Source organism: Lissotriton vulgaris, chromosome 9, assembly GCF_964263255.1.
Source record: "Lissotriton vulgaris chromosome 9, aLisVul1.2, whole genome shotgun sequence".
Classification (NCBI taxonomy): domain Eukaryota; kingdom Metazoa; phylum Chordata; class Amphibia; order Caudata; family Salamandridae; genus Lissotriton; species Lissotriton vulgaris.
In genome coordinates, this window is record NC_141697.1 from 968,240,144 (window position 1) to 968,263,137 (window position 22,994).

At 45.5% G+C, this 22,994-nt stretch overlaps 1 protein-coding gene across 1 annotated transcript in view; it reads left to right on the forward strand.

Annotated features, from left to right (window-relative positions):
• DOCK3 (dedicator of cytokinesis 3) overlaps positions 1–22,994 on the forward strand; it is a 1,414,611-nt gene that overhangs the window by 1,144,029 nt on the left and 247,588 nt on the right. Inside the window, exons 23-24 of the mRNA XM_086938817.1 lie at positions 1,210–1,380; positions 16,299–16,491. Coding sequence (XP_086794943.1) covers positions 1,210–1,380; positions 16,299–16,491 — 364 coding nt within the window. The remainder of the gene's footprint in view (positions 1–1,209; positions 1,381–16,298; positions 16,492–22,994) is intronic.

Genomic DNA, 22,994 nt, shown 5'->3' on the forward strand with positions numbered 1-22,994 from the left:
TGTAGTCTCGACCCCGCTCCGCGGCCGAGCGATGTCAGCAGCTCGCCGTCGGGGGAGACCACAGCGTCAGGAGCCCAGCTGTGCCAAAATGCCCAGTGTGTCCGGTGAAGCAGGTGAGCAGGTAAGCTGCGAGCCCCCTCGCAGCGCGTCCTTACAGGTCTTTAATTCGGCGTTCCCGCTCCTCTGTGGGGGCTGTCTGATTTTATGCGCCTCCGTTCGCGCCAACCAGGAAGTGGGCGGTGATCTCCCAGGGCAGGCTGGGAGCTGTAGTCTCGACCCCGCTCCGCGGCCGAGCGATGTCAGCAGCTCGCCGTCGGGGGAGACCACAGCGTCAGGAGCCCAGCTGTGCCAAAATGCCCAGTGTGTCCGGTGAAGCAGGTGAGCAGGTAAGCTGCGAGCCCCCTCGCAGCGCGTCCTTACAGGTCTTTAATTCGGCGTTCCCGCTCCTCTGTGGGGGCTGTCTGATTTTATGCGCCTCCGTTCGCGCCAACCAGGAAGTGGGCGGTGATCTCCCAGGGCAGGCTGGGAGCTGTAGTCTCGACCCCGCTCCGCGGCCGAGCGATGTCAGCAGCTCGCCGTCGGGGGAGACCACAGCGTCAGGAGCCCAGCTGTGCCAAAATGCCCAGTGTGTCCGGTGAAGCAGGTGAGCAGGTAAGCTGCGAGCCCCCTCGCAGCGCGTCCTTACAGGTCTTTAATTCGGCGTTATGTTATGTTATTTTGTGTCTTTTATAGCGCTCGGCTACTCAAAAGAGTGTCCCGGCGCTTTATTGACAAGCTGAAAACGCTAAACACAACAAACAGCTAAAAACAGATCAGTAGGGCAGAAATCTAAGCGGCAAAGAGCCATGTTTTCAGGCCCTTCCTAAAAGCCAGCAGATTAGAAGTGCTACGAAGAGTCAGGGGCAAAGAGTTGTGTGAATTGTATGACAACAATTCAACTAGTTTTGACTGCACAGTTCTCAAGACTCTCCTCTGCGGGCAAGAGTTTCTCATGTTTTACAATGACATCATACGTTCATGCAGCAGTAGTATATTCATGTAGCATATAGAATAACATGATCACTCAAGGAAACGTTTCACTTTACGCTAATATGATAGCCATGAGTCTAGCTTCTATGAAGGTGTTACCTATCTGACATTTAATTATATGTGTTTACCTCTTTCCTGTGCCAATCTACAATCATCATATACTTTTCTTTCTTCTGCTAGGCCCTGGAGTACCTCTTCAAGTTCATCGTCCAGTCGCGGATCCTTTATGCGCGAGCGACATGTGGCATGGAAGAAGAGATGTTCCGGGCAAGCATACAGGAACTCTTTCAATCCATCCGATTTGTGCTTAGCCTGGACAGCAGAAGCTCTGATACTCTCATCTTCACACAGGTGAGGATTATTTGTGATCAGCAAAGGTATAAGGAGTACATATTCTCTTATATATTGGGTGTCTTCTTTCCAGAATTTGTCCCTTATCAGTGACTCTTAGGTGCTCAACATGATGTCAGGAAAGCCAGTAACAGCCTTTTGTTTAAGAAACCTTTGTTTGAAATCAAAAGGTTGCCCTCTAAGTGATGTGTGAAGGTCATTTACACCGCTGCTTATTTAAAACCTCTGATAAAATAGAGATTTCAGAAACACAACAATAAAGGTTTCATCTTTTTACAGAGTTGACTTCTGTAATAACGTTTTTGGTACTGGCACGATGCAACAGGATTCAGTGTTGTGCATAACTTTTCTCACTTAGGTACTACACACTGTACAAACACCGCTTGGAGGTGTATAAAGTTTGCATCCACTATAGCTGTATGGACAATCAGATTTATGGGGTTCTATGTGTTTCACAGAATCCTGTATAATATATGAATAATTTCCAAACAGATGCAATTTAATTGGTCCCTCAGATGTCTTCTGTGCAACACTATCTTCCTTTTAAGCTTTTTTTAGATTCTCCATTTTCCTTCATTCTTTTTCTTTTTTCTTCCTCTATTTTCCTTTCAACCAATTCAGCCTGTACCTCTACCTGTCGTTCATCTTACAGCATTGTACTTCCTCCTCTCTGTATTTGCTGCCCATTCACTGATTCTTTACCTTTCGCTCCTTTTTTGTCTCTTCCACCTTATCCTCTTTGTTTCTTTCAGTCTCCCTTCAACATTTCCTGTCGTTCTCCAGCCTTAAATCCCTATTTCTCTATGTTCCAACTCAGTGCTCTGGACTGAGTTCCTATTATAATGAACAGACATTTCCAAAGGGAGAGTGCTTGCTCTCTCCATTTAGAAAGGCCTATCCATTTACATCACTCCTCCAACTACAGTTCCTCTCCCCTTTTGAGGTTTTCTTTCTTTTTAAAGAATATTTTCATTTAATTATCACCATATTTTCCGGCTTTAATTCTAGCGTTCCTCCCTTCAAATGTAGATGGTAGACACTGTTGTGCTCCATTTTGCCCTTGTTTCTAACCACCAGCTCTTCTGAGAAAGGCCCAAAAGTGAGGATTCAGCTTTCAAACAAGGATGAATAACCTTTGAGAACAAAGTACAATTCCTGGATCAACACTAGGGATCATTCAACAATGAGTAATGTGAGGATTCTGGACCCCTCAAAGGTGATTCAGAGAGGGTGTGTGTGAGTCTGAACCTTGTGACTGTGACCTTCCTGGAACTGGTTCATTAATAGTTCCATTTAGCTGATGGAAATGCTACTATATTTTTCTTCCCTAACTGTTAATAGATTTATATAAAGATATAAAGGAATTCAGAGAATTTCAACCAATCCCGTAATATGTTTCAGAACTATATATACATTTATACTCCAGAACATTACTCTCCCACCCTCTATGGGGCTTTACAGTAGCATTTAAACGCATGGATCTTGCTGTTGTAGTTTTGCTTCTCTCGCCATTTTCTACTGTATTTTTACCAAAGACAGATGAAAAGCACAAGGATCCCTTGCTAACATTCAATTAAGATAACAAAGTAATCAGCAAATTCCCTCTTGTTGCAAATTTATATGACCATAACTCAGGCAACTAAGTTATAATAGGTTCATTTGTATAGTGCATTCACATCATGTGCACGGTTTAAAGAGCTCTGAGAATTTGAGTGGACGTACAATTCTTTGATTCTCCTTAAAAGTAGTCTGCTGTTGTATTTTGTTGAGTTTCATTATATTTAGGTAGGCCATGTTGGATTGTAGCTAGCAAGGGTGGAGCAGAGTAATGTATTGCTTACTGACAGGTGATACTAGATAGTAGCTAGCTAAATCCTGTTATGGATTTGTAGGTGTCTTTATGAACATGAGTGGTAGTGCAAAAAGGACACTATTGTTTGGTTGCTCTGTTTCAGGTAGTTGTTTTGTTTCTGAGAATCTTGGCTCCATTGATACCATTCTGTGTGTGGATCTGGCACGTTAATTTAACTTCTTTGACATGGGTGATATTAGGTTTCTGCGATGCTATAGATGTGTTTAAGTAACTTGAGTGTGGTATTGTTGTGGTAATTAAAAGCAAGTCAATGAAATGACTTATTGTCGTGTTATGCAGGCGACAATGCAAGAGGTTTTAGTCTAATGAGTTCTGCTCTTGAATGGCATTGTTTAGTATGGCGTAATATCGATATGTTTTTGAGGTTGCGAATGTCTAACTAACAATATACTGGAAGAGATTCATCAATAGTCATGAAAATTATGAATCTATTCGTGCTTTCTAAAATAAAGGCATTGCTAGATGGAGGCTGGGTTGACAGGACAGTGCAAAAGAAAGTTTGCTCCTAGTATATGGTTCTCAGTGAATGCAGTATTCAAGGATCTTTTAAATAGATCTCTAGGGGGGTTTCTTTTATTGTTCCTTGATGCCATTTGTAGAATGTTTGATTTTGATCTGAAGTTCAGTTACAGGACAAATACACAGGAACATGAAGCATGGATCCCACTTACCTATTTAAAGTATATTATACAGTAATATTAAGACAATCTTCTCTGTTGGTTCTTGGCAATGTTCACCATTCCTTCTTGGGAGCTTGTAGTCTCTTGTGTGTTGTGTGTTCTTGCCCGTGGCTGTCTCTGTGGCACCATGTCAGTGTGGATTGTGATGGTGCCTGAGTATTCTTTGTTGATTGAGTGATCGGTGAGCAGGGATAGCTTCTGCTCCCTCCTAACAAGGTGTCTATGAATCTGCATTGAGTTAAGATAAAACCCACATGTAACTTATAGGTCTCCCTGTTTCTTCTTCCTAGTACATGTAAAAGATCCCTTTAGATCATTACACTACAATACTCTTTGGAGTATGGGGAAGCTATGCAGATAATGTAAAGAAAGTCCTGGCAGGCACAACAAAGACAGTAAATAAAGATTGCTTCGCAAATCTTTCAAAACCCAGCGGTCTTGGGTTGTGTCTCAAAATGATAAGCCAATGCCCACTTTATTGTATTATTGTCTTACAGCATGGGCCATGTGCAGGGTTTAGTGCAATGGAAATGTTGGATAGTGAAATAAAAAAAGCAATACAATAAGAATATTAAATGTAATTTCTAGATGCCACACAAATGTTTTTTAAAAAGCAATGGACAAAAACGGGATAAACGACCAGAGAGAGTTCATAAAACAGCCCTAATATTGAGTTTGGTTGGTGGGATATCCGTCCTCAATTGTAGAACGTTTTTTTTACTAGGACAGTTGAAAAAAACTGCTACATATAGAGGTTCCAGGCATGGTAATGGACGTTTTAGCAGCATTTGGCGACGTCGACTTCTGGTTAAGTTGATTGACAGTGAAGAAGTTTACTCAAAATCCACAAATTCCCATCTATTCCAGTGAAATTTCAAAACAGAGGGCATTACCAATGCACACATATGTAGCCTCCCTAACATGCTAGGAAGGGCTGCCTTGTCGCGTACTCAGGACTCTATTTTTATCTTACAAAGAAAGTATGCTAACCTTTCTTTCAGTGTCATGTATTGAGATAACTCCACCAGACAGGGTGGCTGGTCAGCCGCTTTAGATTAGGGGATCGATCAGATGTTATTACTAGCCTTTGTGTATTTATCATTATCACTCTCCCATAAACAAGGCTGTCAGTATCTCTGTGGAACTTTTCAGTGGGCCCGTGCCAAAATGGAATCCAACTTACGTGGACAATAGGGTTGATAGGTGATTAAACCTCCCTTCAGGCAGTGATATATAGCTTGGCTGATCATTATTAAGTTAGGTAACATTAACACATGCTAGTTACAGCATGTCAGCAAGTTATTATTGACAAAGTGGTGAATCCCATATTGCCCTTTTCTTGGCTGGTGGATAATCATCAAGTGGGATCACAAGGTAAGGTTGTTGGAAACAACTGATCAGTAGACTTCTGCTTGGGAAGAATCCTTCAATGAAGGAATGAGTACTTTCTGCAGGATTCTCTGCTACCATCAAACTCTAAAACAGCCCCACATTCTCCTTCAAGGCCCCTAACTTTATCCATAGGATGTGTGTGTGGTTCTCATTAACTAAGGGCTACGCAAGCTTAAATTGTCTCTTTGAGTCATTGTGAATAACTCAAGAAAGAAAAACTAAAACTGCTAGGGGATGTGGATTGCCACTCTATGGCCAATTTGTAATGCAGTTTATTTGTTTAAACCGGCTACCTCGCAGCCTGTGGTTGAGCATAAAACCGGAACCTAAGTTAGGACTAGTGGTGGATAGGTTCATGGTGATTCAAAAAGATCTGATTGCTACTTGGTTTTAGGAGATCCAATAAATGCATCTGTAATATAAACAGGATCCATAGCCACAGCCATTTGAGCCTCATCTTTGTTAATCCTTAATCTTTTTAACTATAGCAAATGAATGAATTATGAAAAAGGGAAGCATCTGTGTTTTTAACAGAAGCATGGATGGCTCACAGCAGGTACACACACTAGAGACCTCAATGGAGGTCTAACATGGTGCAACAGGAGCAAACTACTTGGGGGTTCATACTAGGGCAGATTGTGTACTGCCACTGGAACCTTCTAATTAGTATTGGGAGAAACACCTATATAGAGGCTTAGATACCCAAGTTACTGGTACATTTAAATGTATTTAGGGATTTGTAAACTGAGACTGAAGGTTCAAAGCTGTAATAGCCTTAGAATTGTGAGGTATGAGAGTTTAAACATTTGAAAGTAAGAGTAACATAAATCTTTAGTAAAATGATAACCATGGATTGGGGTTTAAAAAAACCATGAGGAAGATCTCTTAAAGTAATTTGCATACTTGTGAATAAATTCCATGCAAACACAAAGGTAATGTTAAGAGGTTTTGTTGAATTTCAAAAAAGATTTATTTCAACATTTTAATAAATTGAAAGTGTTTCTGTGTGTGTGCATATGCATATGTGTGCCCACACACACTTGTTTTAAGTGCAACCATCTGTGTGACTTAAGCTATTAGAAACGTAACCAAGTAGATACTCTCTTAAAAACATTGATGAAATAGGCTAATGCGCTGTGTCCGATGGCGATAAAGTCAGTCTTTGATGACTATGCCTGTTGGGATAGTCGGATTGTGAGCTTCCATGCCACATATTTTCTTACCACTGTCTCAATTTTGAATTCATGAAACACAATGGCATTCTAAAAGTGCAGATTTTGAATTAAACATTCATTCTGGTCATAGCTGGTCTCTTTTGTTTCCCTTAGTGCAGTGTGCGGGGGCCCTTGCCCTAGGAACAATAAAAATGTGCACTGAATAGCCAAAAATATGATTTGAGGAGTAAAGTGTTTCTGGAAAAACACTGATTCAAGTACATAAAGTTTTTTTATAATTTTGTCCTATAGTTAAACCTCTCACGTATAACACTCCATCTCTCTCTCTCTCCTCCATCATGCCCCTTCACTTCTCACCCAACTACTCTTTTCTTCTTTTTGCTTGGTGGTTCCTCTTTACCTTTGCTTCAGTAATTGGACTGTTCTATTGTTAATGTTTAGTTGTTGTAAGTATGTTATTTTTCTTTCTCACCTTGCTGTTGTTGTGCTCTGTGGTTGCTAATTTACATCATAGGCCCCTTTGCCCGAAGGGGAGGTGAGCGGAACTGAGACATGTGTCCCACAAAAGAGCGGGGACACATCAAGGCCAGCAGCATTTTGTCCTGTAAGTACTGGTACTTTTCTCACACCCCTGCCCTTTCCAGGTGCCTTTCCATGGATTGTTCCCTGTGACTCAACCCACACTCATTAACCAGACAACCCCTCTGAACTCATCTGCTACTCTGGAATACACAATATTGCCTGTGCGGGAAATCTGGAGTATTCAGCGCACCATCAAAAATGGTCTGCTTCATATGAGGCTGCAAAGTTCAGAAACAGCAACAGCAATACCTCTTCCCAAGGGAGTCAAAAATGTTCTGCTTCAGTCGGTAGTGGTATGGATACGAGATCCTACTAGATACAGGAGGTGATTTCAGATTAGAGACCAGATTTAATAAAAACGTGTGCAGCACGGAAATTGACATTACTGGATTTGCCTTCATCCTTCTGCACAGGAAGTGACATTACTGGATTTCTTATCATCCATCCGCACAGAAAGTGACATCACTGGTTTTCCATCTATGGTACCCTGCGTTCTTCCGTCCTTCCAAGACCTATTTCAATCAATCAATCAATCAATCATATCATTTGTAAAGCGCACTACTTATCCATGAGGGTCTCAAGGCGCTGGGGTGGGGAATGCTGCTACTGCTCGAAAAGCCAGGTCTTGAGGAGTTTTCTAAAGGTCAGCCGGTCTTGGGTCTGCCATAGGTGGATGGGGAGGGTGTTCCAGGTCTTGGCGGCGAGGTGGGAGAACGATCTGCCACCGGAGGTCGCTCTTCGGAAGTGGGGGACTGTGGCGGGGGCGAGGTCTGAGGAGCGGAGCTGGCGGGTGGGGGTGTAGAAGTTGAGTCCTCTGTTGAGGTACGTTGGTCCGGTGTTGTGGAGTGCCTTGTGTGCGTGGGTGAGGAGCTTGAAGGTTATCCTCTTGTTTACCGGGAGCCAGTGCAGGTCACTCAGGTGGGGTGTGATTTGGCTACGGCGAGGGATGTCGAGGATCAGGCGTGCAGAGGCGTTCTGGATGCGTTGGAGGCGTCCCAGGAGTTTGGCCAAGGGTCCTGCATAGAGGGTATTTCCGTAGTCCAACCTGCTGCTGACGAGGGCCTGCATGACCGTTCTAGTTTCAGTGGGGGTCCACTTGTAGATCCTGCGGAGCATGCGGAAGGTGTTGAAGCAGGAGGGGGAGACGGCGTTGACCTCATTGAGAGGGTGGAGTCGAGGATGACCCCTAGGTTGCGTGCGTGGTCGGTGGGTGTTGGGGCGGTTCCCAGTGTGATCGGCCACCAGGAGTAGCCCCAGGCCGAAGGGGTGGATCCGAAGATGAGGATCTCCGTCTTGTTCGAGTTCAGCTTCAGTCGGCTGTTCCTCATCCATTCAGCTATGGCCTTCATTCCTTCGTGGAGGTTGGTTTTGGCGGTGTGGGTGTCCTTGGTGAGGGAGAGGATAAGCTGGGTGTCATCGGCGTGGGAGTTGATATTGAGGTTGTGCCGACAGGCGAGGTGGGCGTGCAGTGCCATGTAGATGTTAAACAAAGTTGGGCTGAGGGATGCGCCCTGGGGTACGCCGCAGATGATCTTGGTGACTTCGGAGCAGAAGAGGGGAAGGCGGACGCTCTGTGTTCTGCTGGAGAGGAAGGAGGTGGTCCAGTCCGGGGTCTTCTCTTGGATCCCGGCGTTGTGGAGGCGTGTTCGTAGTGTGTGGTGGCAGACCGTGTGGAAGGTGGCTGACAGGTCCAGGAGGATGAGGGCCGCCGTTTCTCCGTTGTCCAGCAGGGATTTGATGTCATCGCTGGCGGCGATGAGGGCAGTCTCAGTGCTGCGGTTGCTGCTGAACCCAGGCTTGGAAGGGTCCAGGTTGTTGTTCTCCTCGAGGTAGTGGGTCAGTTGTTTGTTAACGGTCTTCTCGATGACCTTTGCCGGGAACGGGAGCAGGGAGATGGGCCAGATGTTCTTGAGGTCTTTGGGGTCTGCCTTGGGTTTATTGAGTAAGACGTTGATCTCTGCGTGCTTCCAGCTCTCCGGGAAGGTTGCTGTCTTGAAGGAGGTGTTGATGACTTTCTGGAGATGGGTTAGGATGGCTGTGCTGGCTTTGTTGAAGATGTGGTGTGGGCATGGGTCCTACAGAGATCCGGAGTGGATGGTGTTCATGATCTTGATGGTGTCGTCGTCGTCGATGTTGGTCCAGGAGAGCAGGCGGTTGGTGCGGATGGTGGTCGTGGGGGCGGAGGTCTCATTGGTTGTCGTGGCAGTCATGGTGTTGAAGCTGTCATGGATCTCTGTGATCTTGCGGTGGAAGAAGGTGGCCAGCAAGTCGCACAGGTCTTGCGAGAGGGTAGGACGTCGTTGGAGCTGGGGTTGGAGAGTTCCTTCACGATGTTGAAAAGCTCTTTGCTGTGGTGCGTGTTGTTATCTAGGCGGTCTTTTAAGGAGGCCCTTTTGGCGGATCTGATGAGGTGATGCTGACTGTGGGTGGCATTCTTGTGGGCTGTATGGCTGTCCAGTGTTTGTTCATGGAGCCAGATCTTCTCCAGCTTTCATCAGGTTTGCTTGGAGGCCCGGGGGTCTTCAGTGAACCAGCTGGCTTTCTTGTTGGTGTGACTGTTGAAGGGTTTCTTGATCGGGGCGAGGGTATTGGCGCAGTCGTTGATCCACTGTCTGAGGTTGCGGGCGGCAGTGTTGGGGTCGGTGGGTGGGCTCTGGGTGAGGGTGGTGGTTAGCTGGTCTTCGGTGACGTTGCTCCAGCAGCGGTGAGGCATCTGTTGGGTGCGGTGGTGCGTGGTTGGTTTCTTGAAGGTGAAGTGGATGCAGCGATGGTCGGTCCACTGGAGTTTGGTGGTGTCGTTGAAGGTGACGTGGGGGCTTGCAGAGAAGATGGGGTCAAGCGTGTGACCGGTGAAGTGGGTGGGTGTTGTGACGAGTTGTCTGAGTCCGAGGTTGGCTAGGTTGTCGATTAGGGTGGTGGAGTTGGTGTCGTTGTTGTTCTCGAGGTGGAAGTTCAGGTCCCCGAGGAGGATGTAGTCCGTGGAGGCGAGGGCGTGTGTGCTTACCAAGTTGGCGATGGAGTCGCTGAACTGTGGTCGGGGTCCGGGGATCTGTAGATGAGGGTTCCTCTGAGGGTGGTGTTGGGTAAATGTGTGGATCTGGAAGTGCAGGTGTTTGGCCGTGCTTAGTGTGTCGTCGGTGTTGGTCGAGACTATGAGAGTGTTCCTGTGGACGATGGCGATTCCTCCCCCTGGTCCGTTGGTGTGGTCCCTGTGGGTGATCTTGTAGCCTTCTGGGATGGCTATGGCTATGTTGGGTGCCGAGGCGGGGTTCAGCCAGGTCTCCGTCTGGAAGGCGACGTATGGGGAGGATGAGTCGAGTAGGTCCCAGAGTTCAACAGCATGTTTGCGGGCGGAGAGGATGTTGAGAAGGATGCATCTGAGGTGGTTGGGTTCTTTCCTGGTCGGCAGCATGGTGGGGCTTTAACGGTGGTTGCGCTCGCATATGCAGTACTGGCATCTCCAAAGACAAACCCTTCTGTGCCCATCTGCATCTTGCCCGCGCCCATTGGCAGGAACCCTGGTTCTCCTCTTACCCACTGATACCCTGCTGCACTCCTTCATGTTCTTAACCCCGGCCGCCGTGCACTGTTGCAACACCTCCCTATACAACACAGAAGGAACGTACACATGCACCTCTTGCATGTTCTCAGGCACTCTCCCAATCCCTACACCCATCACTCCCACTTTGACAGCAACCAGCACCCCTCTCGCTCACATGCAAATAAACCAGCCACCCCCTCATACTGACACAGACCAAACAACATGCCAAACTTACATGCATGCTGCCCAAACAAGCCACTGAGATATGGCTAACCTACACGACTATGCTCTAGACCTGCTCTTTCTCACTGAAATATGGCTAAACTCACTCTCAGAATCAGACATTGCTAATGCCATCCCTGCGGGCTACAAGATTGTTAGGCAAAATTGCCAGCACAAATCTGGAGGTGGGGTTGACATCATATGCAAAGATACCATCAGGTGAACCACCTACATTATCAGCTACATGGAACACTTCATTTTCAAGATATGCATGACAACCAACTTCTCCCTTGGCTAAACCATTGTGTCAACAAGCCAACAACTATGAGCAGGACAGAAAACACTCTCATCCGTTTGAGCATACTAATCCTTCACCATCCCAGACCTAACATCACCGGAATTGGGATTCTGGCCGGTCCTAGCTTTGGTCTGAGCACACTAATGACTTGATGAAGGCATCAAAAACCTCAGTAGCTGGATGATTACATGTGCCAACACCATGGCTCCCCTCCAGTTCAAACCTACAGTTTGGCCAACGACAGACCAACCGGTACCCAGAGGAACTCAAGCTGACAAAACCCCACTGCAAACAACTGGAGCGCAATATGGAGAACTAGCCGAAACCCAGCAGATAAAGACATCTTCAAATCAGCTCTAAGATGCCACAACCAGCACATACAGAACACAAAGAACAGGGCTCTTCCAGATCTCATCGACACCAGCACGAACAGCACTCAAGGAAATCTTCATCATTTCCAAAGATTTCACCATGCCTCCAGCAAAACAACATAACCCCATCACCAGACAATTGCAACAAGCTCTTGGATTTCTTCTGTAAAAAGATCACCTCCATATACAGCAACTTTGACCCTTAACTGGACCCCAACACATTTGCAACTCAATTTCCCATAAAGGCAAATGAGCAAACCCTGACCTTGTGGACTGCCATCACTACTGTTGGAATCGCTACTACCATGATGAACATTGGCTTGGAGGTTCCAGCTGACGCTTGACTCCACCACACCTTTATCAAAGAACTCCTACCAGTCAGTGAAGCACTAACTTCCATCCTCGAGGCCTCCATCGACTCAGCCACATTCCTAGACACCTGTAAAGATGCCACCTTCATGCCCCTGTTCCAGAAATCATCGGCTCACCCAGCCACTTATTTCAACTACAAACCCATCTCCCTCCTACCATACCCAGCAACGGTCTTAGAGAAACTAATCAACCAATATCTCTCCAGCCACCTCAGCAACCACCAGTTCATCAACACCATGCAGCCTGGATTAAGGCCCAACATAAGTGCAGAAACAGCAGTGATCCCCACCACAGGCAACATCCACATGATCCTTGACAGAGGGGACACAGCAGCCCTCATTCTACTGGACTTCGCTGCAGCATTTGACATGTTCTCACACCCATCCTCATCAGACGCCTGCACAAGATTGGCTTACAAGGACTTGCTCTCCATGAGGTGTGCTCCTTCTTAACACAAGTTGTGAGCCTGGCGCCTTGCTCCTCAGAAGCCCGCAAACTCAACCGCAGAGTTCCTCAATGCTTATTATTCAGCCTCACGCTCTTCAATGCATAAATGATGCTTCAGGCCAACGTCAGTCTCACGCATGACATCAACATAATCTCCTACACAGAAGACACGCAACTCAGATTCTCCCTCTTGGAAAATACCCCAACACAAAAAACAAGTTTACTGCTTGCGTGACTGAAGTTGCTAACTGCATGAAAGCTAACTGTTTTAACCTTATCACCGACAATTCAGAAGTGGTTATCTTTGGTAAGAAAACCTCACTATGGAACTCCAACTGGTCAACGGCCAAACTTGGACCCTCACCCGGAATCCAAGCAAGGAATCTCAGAATAATCATTGACAGCAAACTGGACATGACCGGACAAGTCAACACCATTACTGCATTCAGCTCCCAAACCCTGAAGATGCCGAAGATCTTCAAATGGCTCCCAAGCAGCACTAGAAAAACCGTCACTCACACTCTAGTCACCAGCAAGTTGGTCTAGGGGAACCCCTCTTTGCCTGGGTCACCAAGCAACTCACTAGAAGACTACAAACCATCGAGAACTTGACAGCCAGATTCATCCTCAAACTCCCACACACAAAACTCACTCCATACCTCAGTGAAATATACAAGCTTTTGATACACAGACACACTCAATTCATACTCCTCACACACGCATTCAAGGCACCTCCCAACTCAGGCCCCACTCACCTGAAAAGTCACATCTCTTTCCACCAGACACCTCGGCTCCATAGGAATCCTACACAGACACATCCCATGCATACACAGAACCAGATCAGAATGACAGCCATTTGCTTACATTGCTACTGAAGCATAGAATGACTTCCCATTCCACATCAGGGCCTTGTCCTCTCTTCTTGAATTCTGCAAGGAATGGAAGACCTGACTTTTCAATTATCCAGCCTATCTTAGGCAGTGTTAGTCACACATACCGCTCAGTATCAGGATACACTTGTGGGTGATAATACACTTCACAAACAAACAAAACATAATATGACAATAAACATCCTGAGTGAAACATGTGCTTCAGCAAGAAGTGTAGTGTTGTGCTAAAGACCAAAGGGGCATCAGCAGTGCCCTGTGTAAGACAGGCCCACCCTCCAGTACAAAGTTTGACTTGAAAATAATCTCCCACGGGTGAGTAAAATGAGTAATCATGTTGAAATTACTCATGTAATGAATAGGAATATCATGTGATATTCTGCTTGTTCCTTAATTTTATTTCGTTTTGTTTGGTGCTAGGATGTCACATAAAGCCAGGACATTCTATTTAAGTAAATCTGGCTTTGTCTTGAATCTAAAGATTTGTGCATTAAAGTGGATTAATCCTAATGTTTGCGCCACAAAGTATTGCATTGCATGTGCTTGTGCAAACATATAGAAATTTTTGGCTTACTAAACTACAGGTATTCATTAGCAGAGGAGCTGTAGTCCTGAGTGAACAACAGAGGTACTGGACAGAGGGAGACACCAAAAGAACTGCTGCTAGAATAAAGCAACAATAGCTATGCCTCCCCATGGAGACCCTAGCCTGTGTGCTTTTGAGGCGAGAGGGCAAATGTGCACTCCTGCAAGTAGAAACAAAGAAACATGGTTATGCAAAAAGCAGCTGACGCTTTACAAAAAGGCACAAGACTATTCGCTTAGCTAAGCGGCTGCGTAGGTACTACAATAGGAGCTAATGTTTGACAACAATAGCACTATTGATGATGCTAGTGTAGAAGAGGTTTCAGACTCACACCAATAGGGTGTTATGTAATAAATTCAATACATAAAAGATCTGGAGGTCAATCTGTGAAACAATGAAAGAACGACAAAGAAAAAGAGACAAGACTACCAATAACCTTACTTCAAAACCATTTGCGAATCGATCAGATTTCCATCAACTGCCCCATTTGGCCAGTGTCATCATCTGGATATCCTTCTTCACTTACCATTCATTCTCTTTAGCACAACAAGAGATGATATGGTGTGATTTTCGCAAAGGTCCGTGTGACCATCATATGAAGAGGTACAAACAGAGTGACACAAAGAAAGGAGATTGCAGTAACTTATTTCGAACCCCAGTCTACTACTATGTCTGAAAGATAACTCCTCGGTTGAATGATGGAAAAAATAGATAAAGTGCAGTGCAAAAAACGTGGTGATCTAAAAGGGAGAAGTGAGAGAAAAACAACTCTCACCAACCTAATAAAAACTCGCAGATGCGACATTGACCAAATATGTCACTGCTTAAGGAAGGTGGTCGACTAGTTTCAGCCTTCACGGGCCTATAGCCCAAGCTTTCTTCAGGACCTTTATTCATATAAAGCTACTGCATACGTGAAAAAAGATATACCAATAAACCAGTGTAGTTATGTGCTCATCATATTACCTGCATATAGGCAGAGTGATTGTCACACCTGTCCTATATGAGGTATCAGCCCACCTCACCTGGTAAACACTCAGGTGTATGAGACCCCACCCTCTCCTTCGGTGCTCCACCTTAGTAAGTGGGACCTCCCATTTACTAAGGTGGAGCCCGAGGCACCGACGGAGAGGACGGAGAGGGCAGGGTCTCAAATGGTTTTGAAGTAAGGTTATTGGTAGTCTTGTCTCTTTTTCTTTGTAGTTCTTTCGTTGTTTCACAGATTGACCTCCAGATTTTTTATGTATTGAATAAGTGTGTATTTGGGGATTGAATCTGGTGAGGTCGGTAAACTGTCCCTTAGACCCTTGTCCCTTGTGGATGTGTAGATAGTGTTATGTAATAAAGCCTGCACATGATTTTCTAGTGCTTCAAGAATGTGGATGCTGTACAGATGCACATAAGCAGAAATATTTGCAGGAAGAAAGTGATGCAAATACAGGCAGGGTGGGGATGCTGGGGTATAAATCTTAAAGCTGTAAGGCAGTAGCAGTGCTATCAACCCATGGTTCCAGGATTTAAACCTCTCTGGGCATCGAACTCATCAGACAATGGGTTATCAAACGCAAGCTCATGAGGCATAGGTCTCACTTCCAGACCCTAAAACAGCACTAGTGGAATCTGAGGTCTAGGGAATATATAGGGTCCCTGAGTAGAGAGAAGTGCAGGGTAGCAAAAACGTAAAGGAAGATACTAGGGAGTGTCTGAAGTAAACTGCCTGATGTAGGACTTAAGGCAGATTAGAGGAGTGAAAGGTAGCTGTTGTGAAAATGAATGGATCCTTGGACATTGTAACCTCAAGCCCAGTTTTGTTTTGGCGGGTAGTAGGGCATTGCAGGGTTACGGCGCATCAGGCATACCCCATTTGCTGCTGTTGAAGGTCAATGGGCTGCTATTCCAGATATTTCATCTCACCACCTAACTTAACCTGAACCAATCAGTGATCACTCGGAAATAACCGAAGAGATCCTCTGTCAATCAGACATTGTCACTGAGCAATGTTGATTCTTAACGTCAACCCCGGTATTGTTATACCTGCATGAGGCTGTGTATCGATCTGTATTTGTAGTACGAGTATGTTAAACACTGCCTACGTAAGACTATCCATGTGTGTATCTCTTTCCTGCTATTGACAAATTATACATGTTGGACAGTGTGTTTTCAGGAGACCACACACAAGGCCCAATTCTAAAGTATTTGAATAAGGCCATAAAGCTATGAATGAAACCAAAAGTATGAATGACATGGCATATATATCTTTCTGAAATCTGTACGAGAAACAATATGGTGCAAGACTGTGTGAATGTGTGTTTGCGCATGCAAGTCTTCCAAATGTGTTTATCTGCATGTGTGTATTTGTGTGGGATTCTGCGAATCAACATGAGACAATGTGTGCATGAGAAGCCTCCATTTACTGCATCGGTGTTTAAGATTGGTGATACTGTCAAATTCACCAGTTTTCTTCCCTAAGAACTGCTTTTTGTCTTTGACAGGCAGCTTTATTGAATTCATTTCCTGCGATCTTTGATGAGTTGCTGCAGATGTTTACTGTGCAGGAGGTGGCAGAGTTTGTACGCGGAACTCTGGGGAGCATGCCAAGCACAGTGCATATTGGGCAGTCCATGGATGTGGTGAAGCTGCAGTCCATCGCCCGCACCGTGGACAGCCGCCTTTTCTCCTTTCCAGGTAAGGATGGAATGTTTGCACACACAGAACACAGGGGCATATTATCAAGGAACAGGGAAAATTAACGCTAAGGGCGCTTAGCGTTAATTTTTTGAAACGCCCGCTTTCGATGGATATCGCCTGGTTACCGCGTTAGTAACAACGCTAACCGCCTAGGCGATAAAAAATCCAGCAATAGCGGCATTCTGTGATGTTATCACTGGTAATGCAGCGATAAAACTACAAGGATAGGGATCTCCTTGCTGATAGCCCATGGTGGACTTAGCCATGTAATCCACCTCCCATTGGATTACATGGCTAAGTCTGAAAACTATCAGATGTAAAAAAGAAGCATTAACCGTGGTTAGCTTCTTTTTTTGTCTCTAACAGGGTTAGCTTGAAGCTTGATAATAGGAGAAATGTCACTTAGGGACATTCCTCCTATTATTTTGCTCTGGAATGCCCACTTTGCATCTCATTAGAGATGCAAAGGGAAGCATCGTGAAAAAGGGTGCTAGCATGCGATTTTGCATGTTAGCACCCTTTTGTTGATAGGGCAATATTTTTATCTCAGCTTCTTTGGCTTTTAAAGAAAAAAAGCGGAGATAAAGCCCTTGTTAATATGCCCCACAGTTTTGTGTGTCAACTAAACCACTTGTGTTAACAGAGATGAACAGAATAGATGCAGACAATGATGAGTCATGGAAAGGAAGGTTGATAGTATTTTGAAGATTTCGGAAAATAGCCCATTTAAGTTGAACAGATAAGGCAACATGTGTTTTGGGATAGAACAGTCCTCTTCATGGCGTATGGGTATGTGTCCCTGCTCTGAATGTTTGACTAATTCTGTATCTGATATCCTGACTTTTATTTTGTCTAATAAAGCATGTGTGCAGAGGCCTTGGACTTTCCCAGACTCTGTGAGATTCTGGTCCATTGGCCTGGACAGGCACACCAAGCGTTGTCCTGGGTATAGCACATAAAACATTGGTGGCAACCTTCTATGTTTTTGTAACTGATTATGTGACCATACCTTCTTATCGGTATCACTGAAACTGTGGTCTAAAGACCCCCTCTTATTTTTTTTTTTATTTTTTTTTTTGTCCTCATTTGCCACAATGGTTTTGTTTCCATGATGAAGTCGAGTGGTATACGAGCGGGGTGCTGTCTCAGCAGATAATTAGCTGGTAGGGTTCAGCCTTAACTTTCGATACTTAACCCTCAGCTCCTCCTTCTCAACCGACTTTATTTCACCAAACGAAAACCAACCATTAAAGGAGTGGATATTTCCACCATGATATCTGGCCCTGGAGTATGTCCAAGTGGCTTAATCATTGGACCCGGGGAAAAAAAAAAAAAAAGACCCCCTCTTGTGTAAAATTCTGCTGTTATGTGAATGCCCAGAAATTACATCTTGTGTGTATGTGGAGGGTGTGTGAGTGTGTAAAGAGTCTGCAGCACATGAACAGTAGTATCACTCTGTGTAAAAATAAATCTGAGCACTAGCTAGTACGATACATTTTCCATGCCCTTGATTTGGCTTGGCTCAATATGGGGAATGATAGCAGCTTCCTCAGACAGTGGAAGCGCATTATATGCATTCCTGTGGCTGGAGATTATCAATCCAGATGTTGAAGTGAGGAAGACAGAGACAGAACTGCCTTTCGCAATTCCATGAGGAATTCTGGTAGCAAGTGGAGGCTGATTAATTCTCCCTGGGCCATGACATTTTGTTGATGGTCATGATAGGGACTGCAGTTTCTCTTGTGCAAGGTAAGGGAGTTTCTAGATCTGACCTGCTCTTTTGCCTATCCCTGATTACTGCTTGTGAGAGGCTGAAAACATCCAGGTGCCGAAACCTCACACATCATATGGTCTGTGTTGTGGGGGCTCAAGTTTGAAGACAGGCCCAGTGCTACCTGCTGTGAGAAGCATCACACTACACAAAGGCTGTGAGTAGAGAGCAGCCTGAGAAGGACACTTGAAATAAGAACTTTGGGGCAGTGGACCCATATCCCCTTTCAAAGAAATGTGTATAAAAGTGAGACCCAAAGCACCCCTCTTTGTTCCAGTTCCTTCATTACCAAGGAGGAGAGCGCTCTTCAAAGTCCTTGTGGAATAGCTATTGGAGCAGGGCTATTATCTGCGTAACAGCCAGTCTCCCCCAGATGAGGGGACATCATTTGAAGGCTGTAGCTTCTTCTGGAAGAGCTGAGGGCCTGCCTAGTGGCTAAAAGCCTGCCTGCCTGCTGAGTGAGGGAAGGAGCCTGATTACCCTTGCCGGAGAGGCTCAGCGTTCCCCAGGGACTGAGGACCAGCCAAAGAAAGCAGACTGCCTGAGAGAAAAACCAGGAGTGTTGCATGCTGTAGAGGGCCCTATGACCTTCCAGAAAGATTCCAAGGCCTGCAGCTTTTGTGGTAACTGTGCTGACTGTAACTGATGTGGTAACTGCATTGGCATGATTGTGGCTACAACTGCTGCAACTGCTGTGGTGACTTCTTTGGTTCAATCGGGGCTGCGACTACTGTAACAACTGTGACTGCTGGGTTACCTTCCTTGGTTCTCACCGAATAGCCCAGGAAGAACTAACTCCATATTTGTGGCTGGCTTGGTGGGCCACAGTAGGTGTGTCTTCTCCTGCTAAGATAGCAGCGGCTCCTCCACTAAGCCGGAAGAGCATCGCCTGCTGCTCTTAGAGCAGTGGAAAAATGAAAAATAAAATGATAATAACACAATGTTATTATCATTTTATTTTTCATAGCTATGGGGCTAGGATAGGGTGGGGCAGGGCCGGGATCACAAGGAGGAGGAGGAGTGGTTTGTGCACCATAAGTATACATGACAGTTTGGTCAGCCATCTTGGGCTGGCCAAACAGTCATACACACTAAGCATGTTCTCCATCCGGTTGTATTGCGCAGGCTGGGTGAAGAACATGCACAGGCTCCTACTCTCTGTCTGAGTGCCATACCACATCGCTCAGACCAATCATGAGGTTGCTGTCATGCTCGTAAAAGCTGCATTGTGATTGGTTTAGGGGGAGGCGGTGTGCTTCTTGTTGCTGACTTGCTGAGACTCATAGCCAGGAAGAGAATTGAAACTACATGGCAGCCATGATAAGGTGTTTTTTTAATGTATTTAGTTTTTTCCAATGGCCCTCCACCCTGCCACCCTTGTTCTTTACCAGCCGTCACTGACCTAAGACTGACTTCAATCACCGTGGGCCCTCATCTGAGGATGGACGGAGAGTCCTCCAAATTGCACCTTCATGAGCCCAAGAGACTAAGGGCCTGATTATAAGTCTGGTGATCGACAGACCACCAGGCTCACAGTGGCATGGCTATTGCGGTCCGACTGCCCCATTGGAATTTGGGTGATCAGGCCACCACTGCAACCGCCAAGGATCCACGTTCCCTGGTGGTGGCACTGCAGTGCGAGGCTGTAATATGATTGGCGGGCCACTGCAGCCCTGCCAAGCATATTACGAGTTTCCTCACTGCCAGCTGTCTCATGGCCTGGTGCCTCATTGCACGGGGATGCATGTAGGGGGGCACTTGGTTTACCCCCCTGTCTGTATGCACCACACAGTTCCTGCACGACATGGACTTTACAGTCCATACCATGCTGGAATGCGCTGTGGCTGACCCACGTGCTGCCTTTCTAAGGCTCTCCTAGGTCCACCCACCTAGATTGCAATTTGTAATCTGATGGGCGGTCGACTTTGGCGGGAGCGGGTGGTGGCGTGCTCTTCCGCTCCCACACCACCAAAGTCATAATCAGCTCCTAACTCTTTACCTATTACACCACCAGGGGTAAGAACTTTTGAAACATGAGAATTGAGTGCACAGCTGAATTATGGGGCAGCAGAAACGACATCTGATTCATGCTTCTGCCCGAAGTGATGCAGGGACAAACATATCTTTGGCGGGAGCGGGTGGTGGCGTGCTCTTCCGCTCCCACACCACCAAAGTCATAATCAGCTCCTAACTCTTTACCTATTACACCACCAGGGGTAAGAACTTTTGAAACATGAGAATTGAGTGCACAGCTGAATTATGGGGCAGCAGAAACGACATCTGATTCATGCTTCTGCCCGAAGTGATGCAGGGACAAACATATCTTTGGCGGGAGCGGGTGGTGGCGTGCTCTTCCGCTCCCACACCACCAAAGTCATAATCAGCTCCTAACTCTTTACCTATTACACCACCAGGGGTAAGAACTTTTGAAACATGAGAATTGAGTGCACAGCTGAATTATGGGGCAGCAGAAACGACATCTGATTCATGCTTCTGCCCGAAGTGATGCAGGGACAAACATATCTTTGGCGGGAGCGGGTGGTGGCGTGCTCTTCCGCTCCCACACCACCAAAGTCATAATCAGCTCCTAACTCTTTACCTATTACACCACCAGGGGTAAGAACTTTTGAAACATGAGAATTGAGTGCACAGCTGAATTATGGGGCAGCAGAAACGACATCTGATTCATGCTTCTGCCCGAAGTGATGCAGGGACAAACATATCAGGGGTCTCCTGGGAAAGATTAGAACTATGGGAATAAATGGGTGTGGTACCATTAAAAGAGACAATTGTAACCAGGATCACTGCCCTGTGTACTAGATTATATAGTGTAAATAATAATACTGCTGTGTATTTAAAAAGTACTTTCTTTACTTAAAAAAAGACAAGCACTGGGCTGGACATTACAATTGTGTCTGTTGGTTGATTGCTGAATTCTATGCTTGTGTGCCCCACACTACCTCCTTGAGAAACCAGTGGCTGCTTGCACTCGCTACCCCCAGAATGCCAGTGTCAAATAACCTCTATTACAACCCTGTAGCTGATGTATGCCCATAGTCCCACAGACAAACACTGGTTAATGTAAAGTAAACAGCATTGAAAAGTTAATACCATAGTAGGTTTACTTTTCTGTCATGAGCTCTTCATTGTGGGGTGACATTTATGGTAATTACTGTGGCCAGTGGCATCCTGGAACAATTTTGCTTTAGCATTAGAAATCTTTTTTGTAAATGTTTTCGAACACCTGCTCCAGTTTGAGTCAAGTTTGGACGGCTATTTCTAGCACACATTTTTCTTCTTCTTGCCAGCCCCAGCCATCAATGTGAAGGATGATGCCCATCATCTTGAGCACAGTGTCCTGTCTTTTTGTCAGCAAAATACTTTGGTTATCCATTATCCATATATCCACTGAAACTGTGATTCTGATTTCAAGTTATTTATTCCAAAGGACCCCTGTTTTACTTTTTAGATAGAAAGCATAACCTGGATGTAGGAAAATGGATTATTAGTTGTGTGTCCTGCACAAGTAATAGGTCCACTTGTGTCCTTACCAGAAACTAAGCACCACATTGTAGCACTTGACTCTCTCAGGGTAGTGAAGCAGAGCAGTCCAGGGCCTATTCAGGGGAGGTGGTGTGGGCTAGAAATCACCATTCAAGAAAAACTCAATAAATGAATGTCCACTCAGCACTTTTTTTTTAGAAAAAGGAGAAGTACATTAAATACTCACACATTACTAAATACCACGCAGTAATTTACAGATATGTACATTGGCAAATGGCAAATACTATAGATGGCTTCACATAATCACATTTGACTCCTTAAAGGGGTAATGTAAACATATCAAGTAAGTCTATTGGGTTGGTCGAGGGTCAAGAGAAGCAAACCACTATTTAAAAACATAATTTGTACTTAAATGCAATCATCAGAAATAATGATGTGTTAATGTGCTTATTAATGTAAATAAATCATATTCACTTTAATCAACAATCATTGTGAACATTATTAAACCAATAAAGCTCTTAAAATGAGCAAAGCATGGTCTGTGTATTTTTATAAACCTTTCAACCATAAAAATGCCTTAATGAAAGCAGTGCCAAAAGCTCTTCACAATTTCATTACATTACACTTCACATATAGACTTATCTGCTAGAGGGCACTTCAATACATGTACTTTCTTACAATAGCTTTAGGCCACAATAAATGCAATCATAAAGTCATCCGCTAGAGAGCGATGCTGTCCCGGCTCTAGAGCAGGAGCTCTAGCCTAAGGAATGGTTTGAAAACATTATAGAGCCAGAAGGCTTGCAGACGGCCTCGCTCTGGGGTCTTCTTTTGCTGAGGGAGGTGCCCGGTCTCAACCCCAAGCTGAGTGAAGTGGGGGGTGCTGCGGTGGTGTCCCAAGGCCACTGCGACCCACTACCACTGTCACTCGGCCTTCACCTTCGGCAAGCGCAGGAGCCAGCATTTTCTCCTTCGCCTTCTCCCGCCAATGATCCATGCAGATGGGAGGCAAGCTGCTAGGTGGTAGTATCCCCCCCTTCCCAGTCACGGGCATAGGGGATGGAGTGAGGCGCTCTCTCCCCATCGGTGCTCAGGATTCTAGGGTAGGGGTGCTGAGTCCCCAGATCCATTTTGCTTCAGTCCCAGGGAGCAAATTGTAAATGGGGAGGGGGCCCCACGCACATCCCCTCCCTCGACAAAATAAATAATTAACTCCTGCACTAAC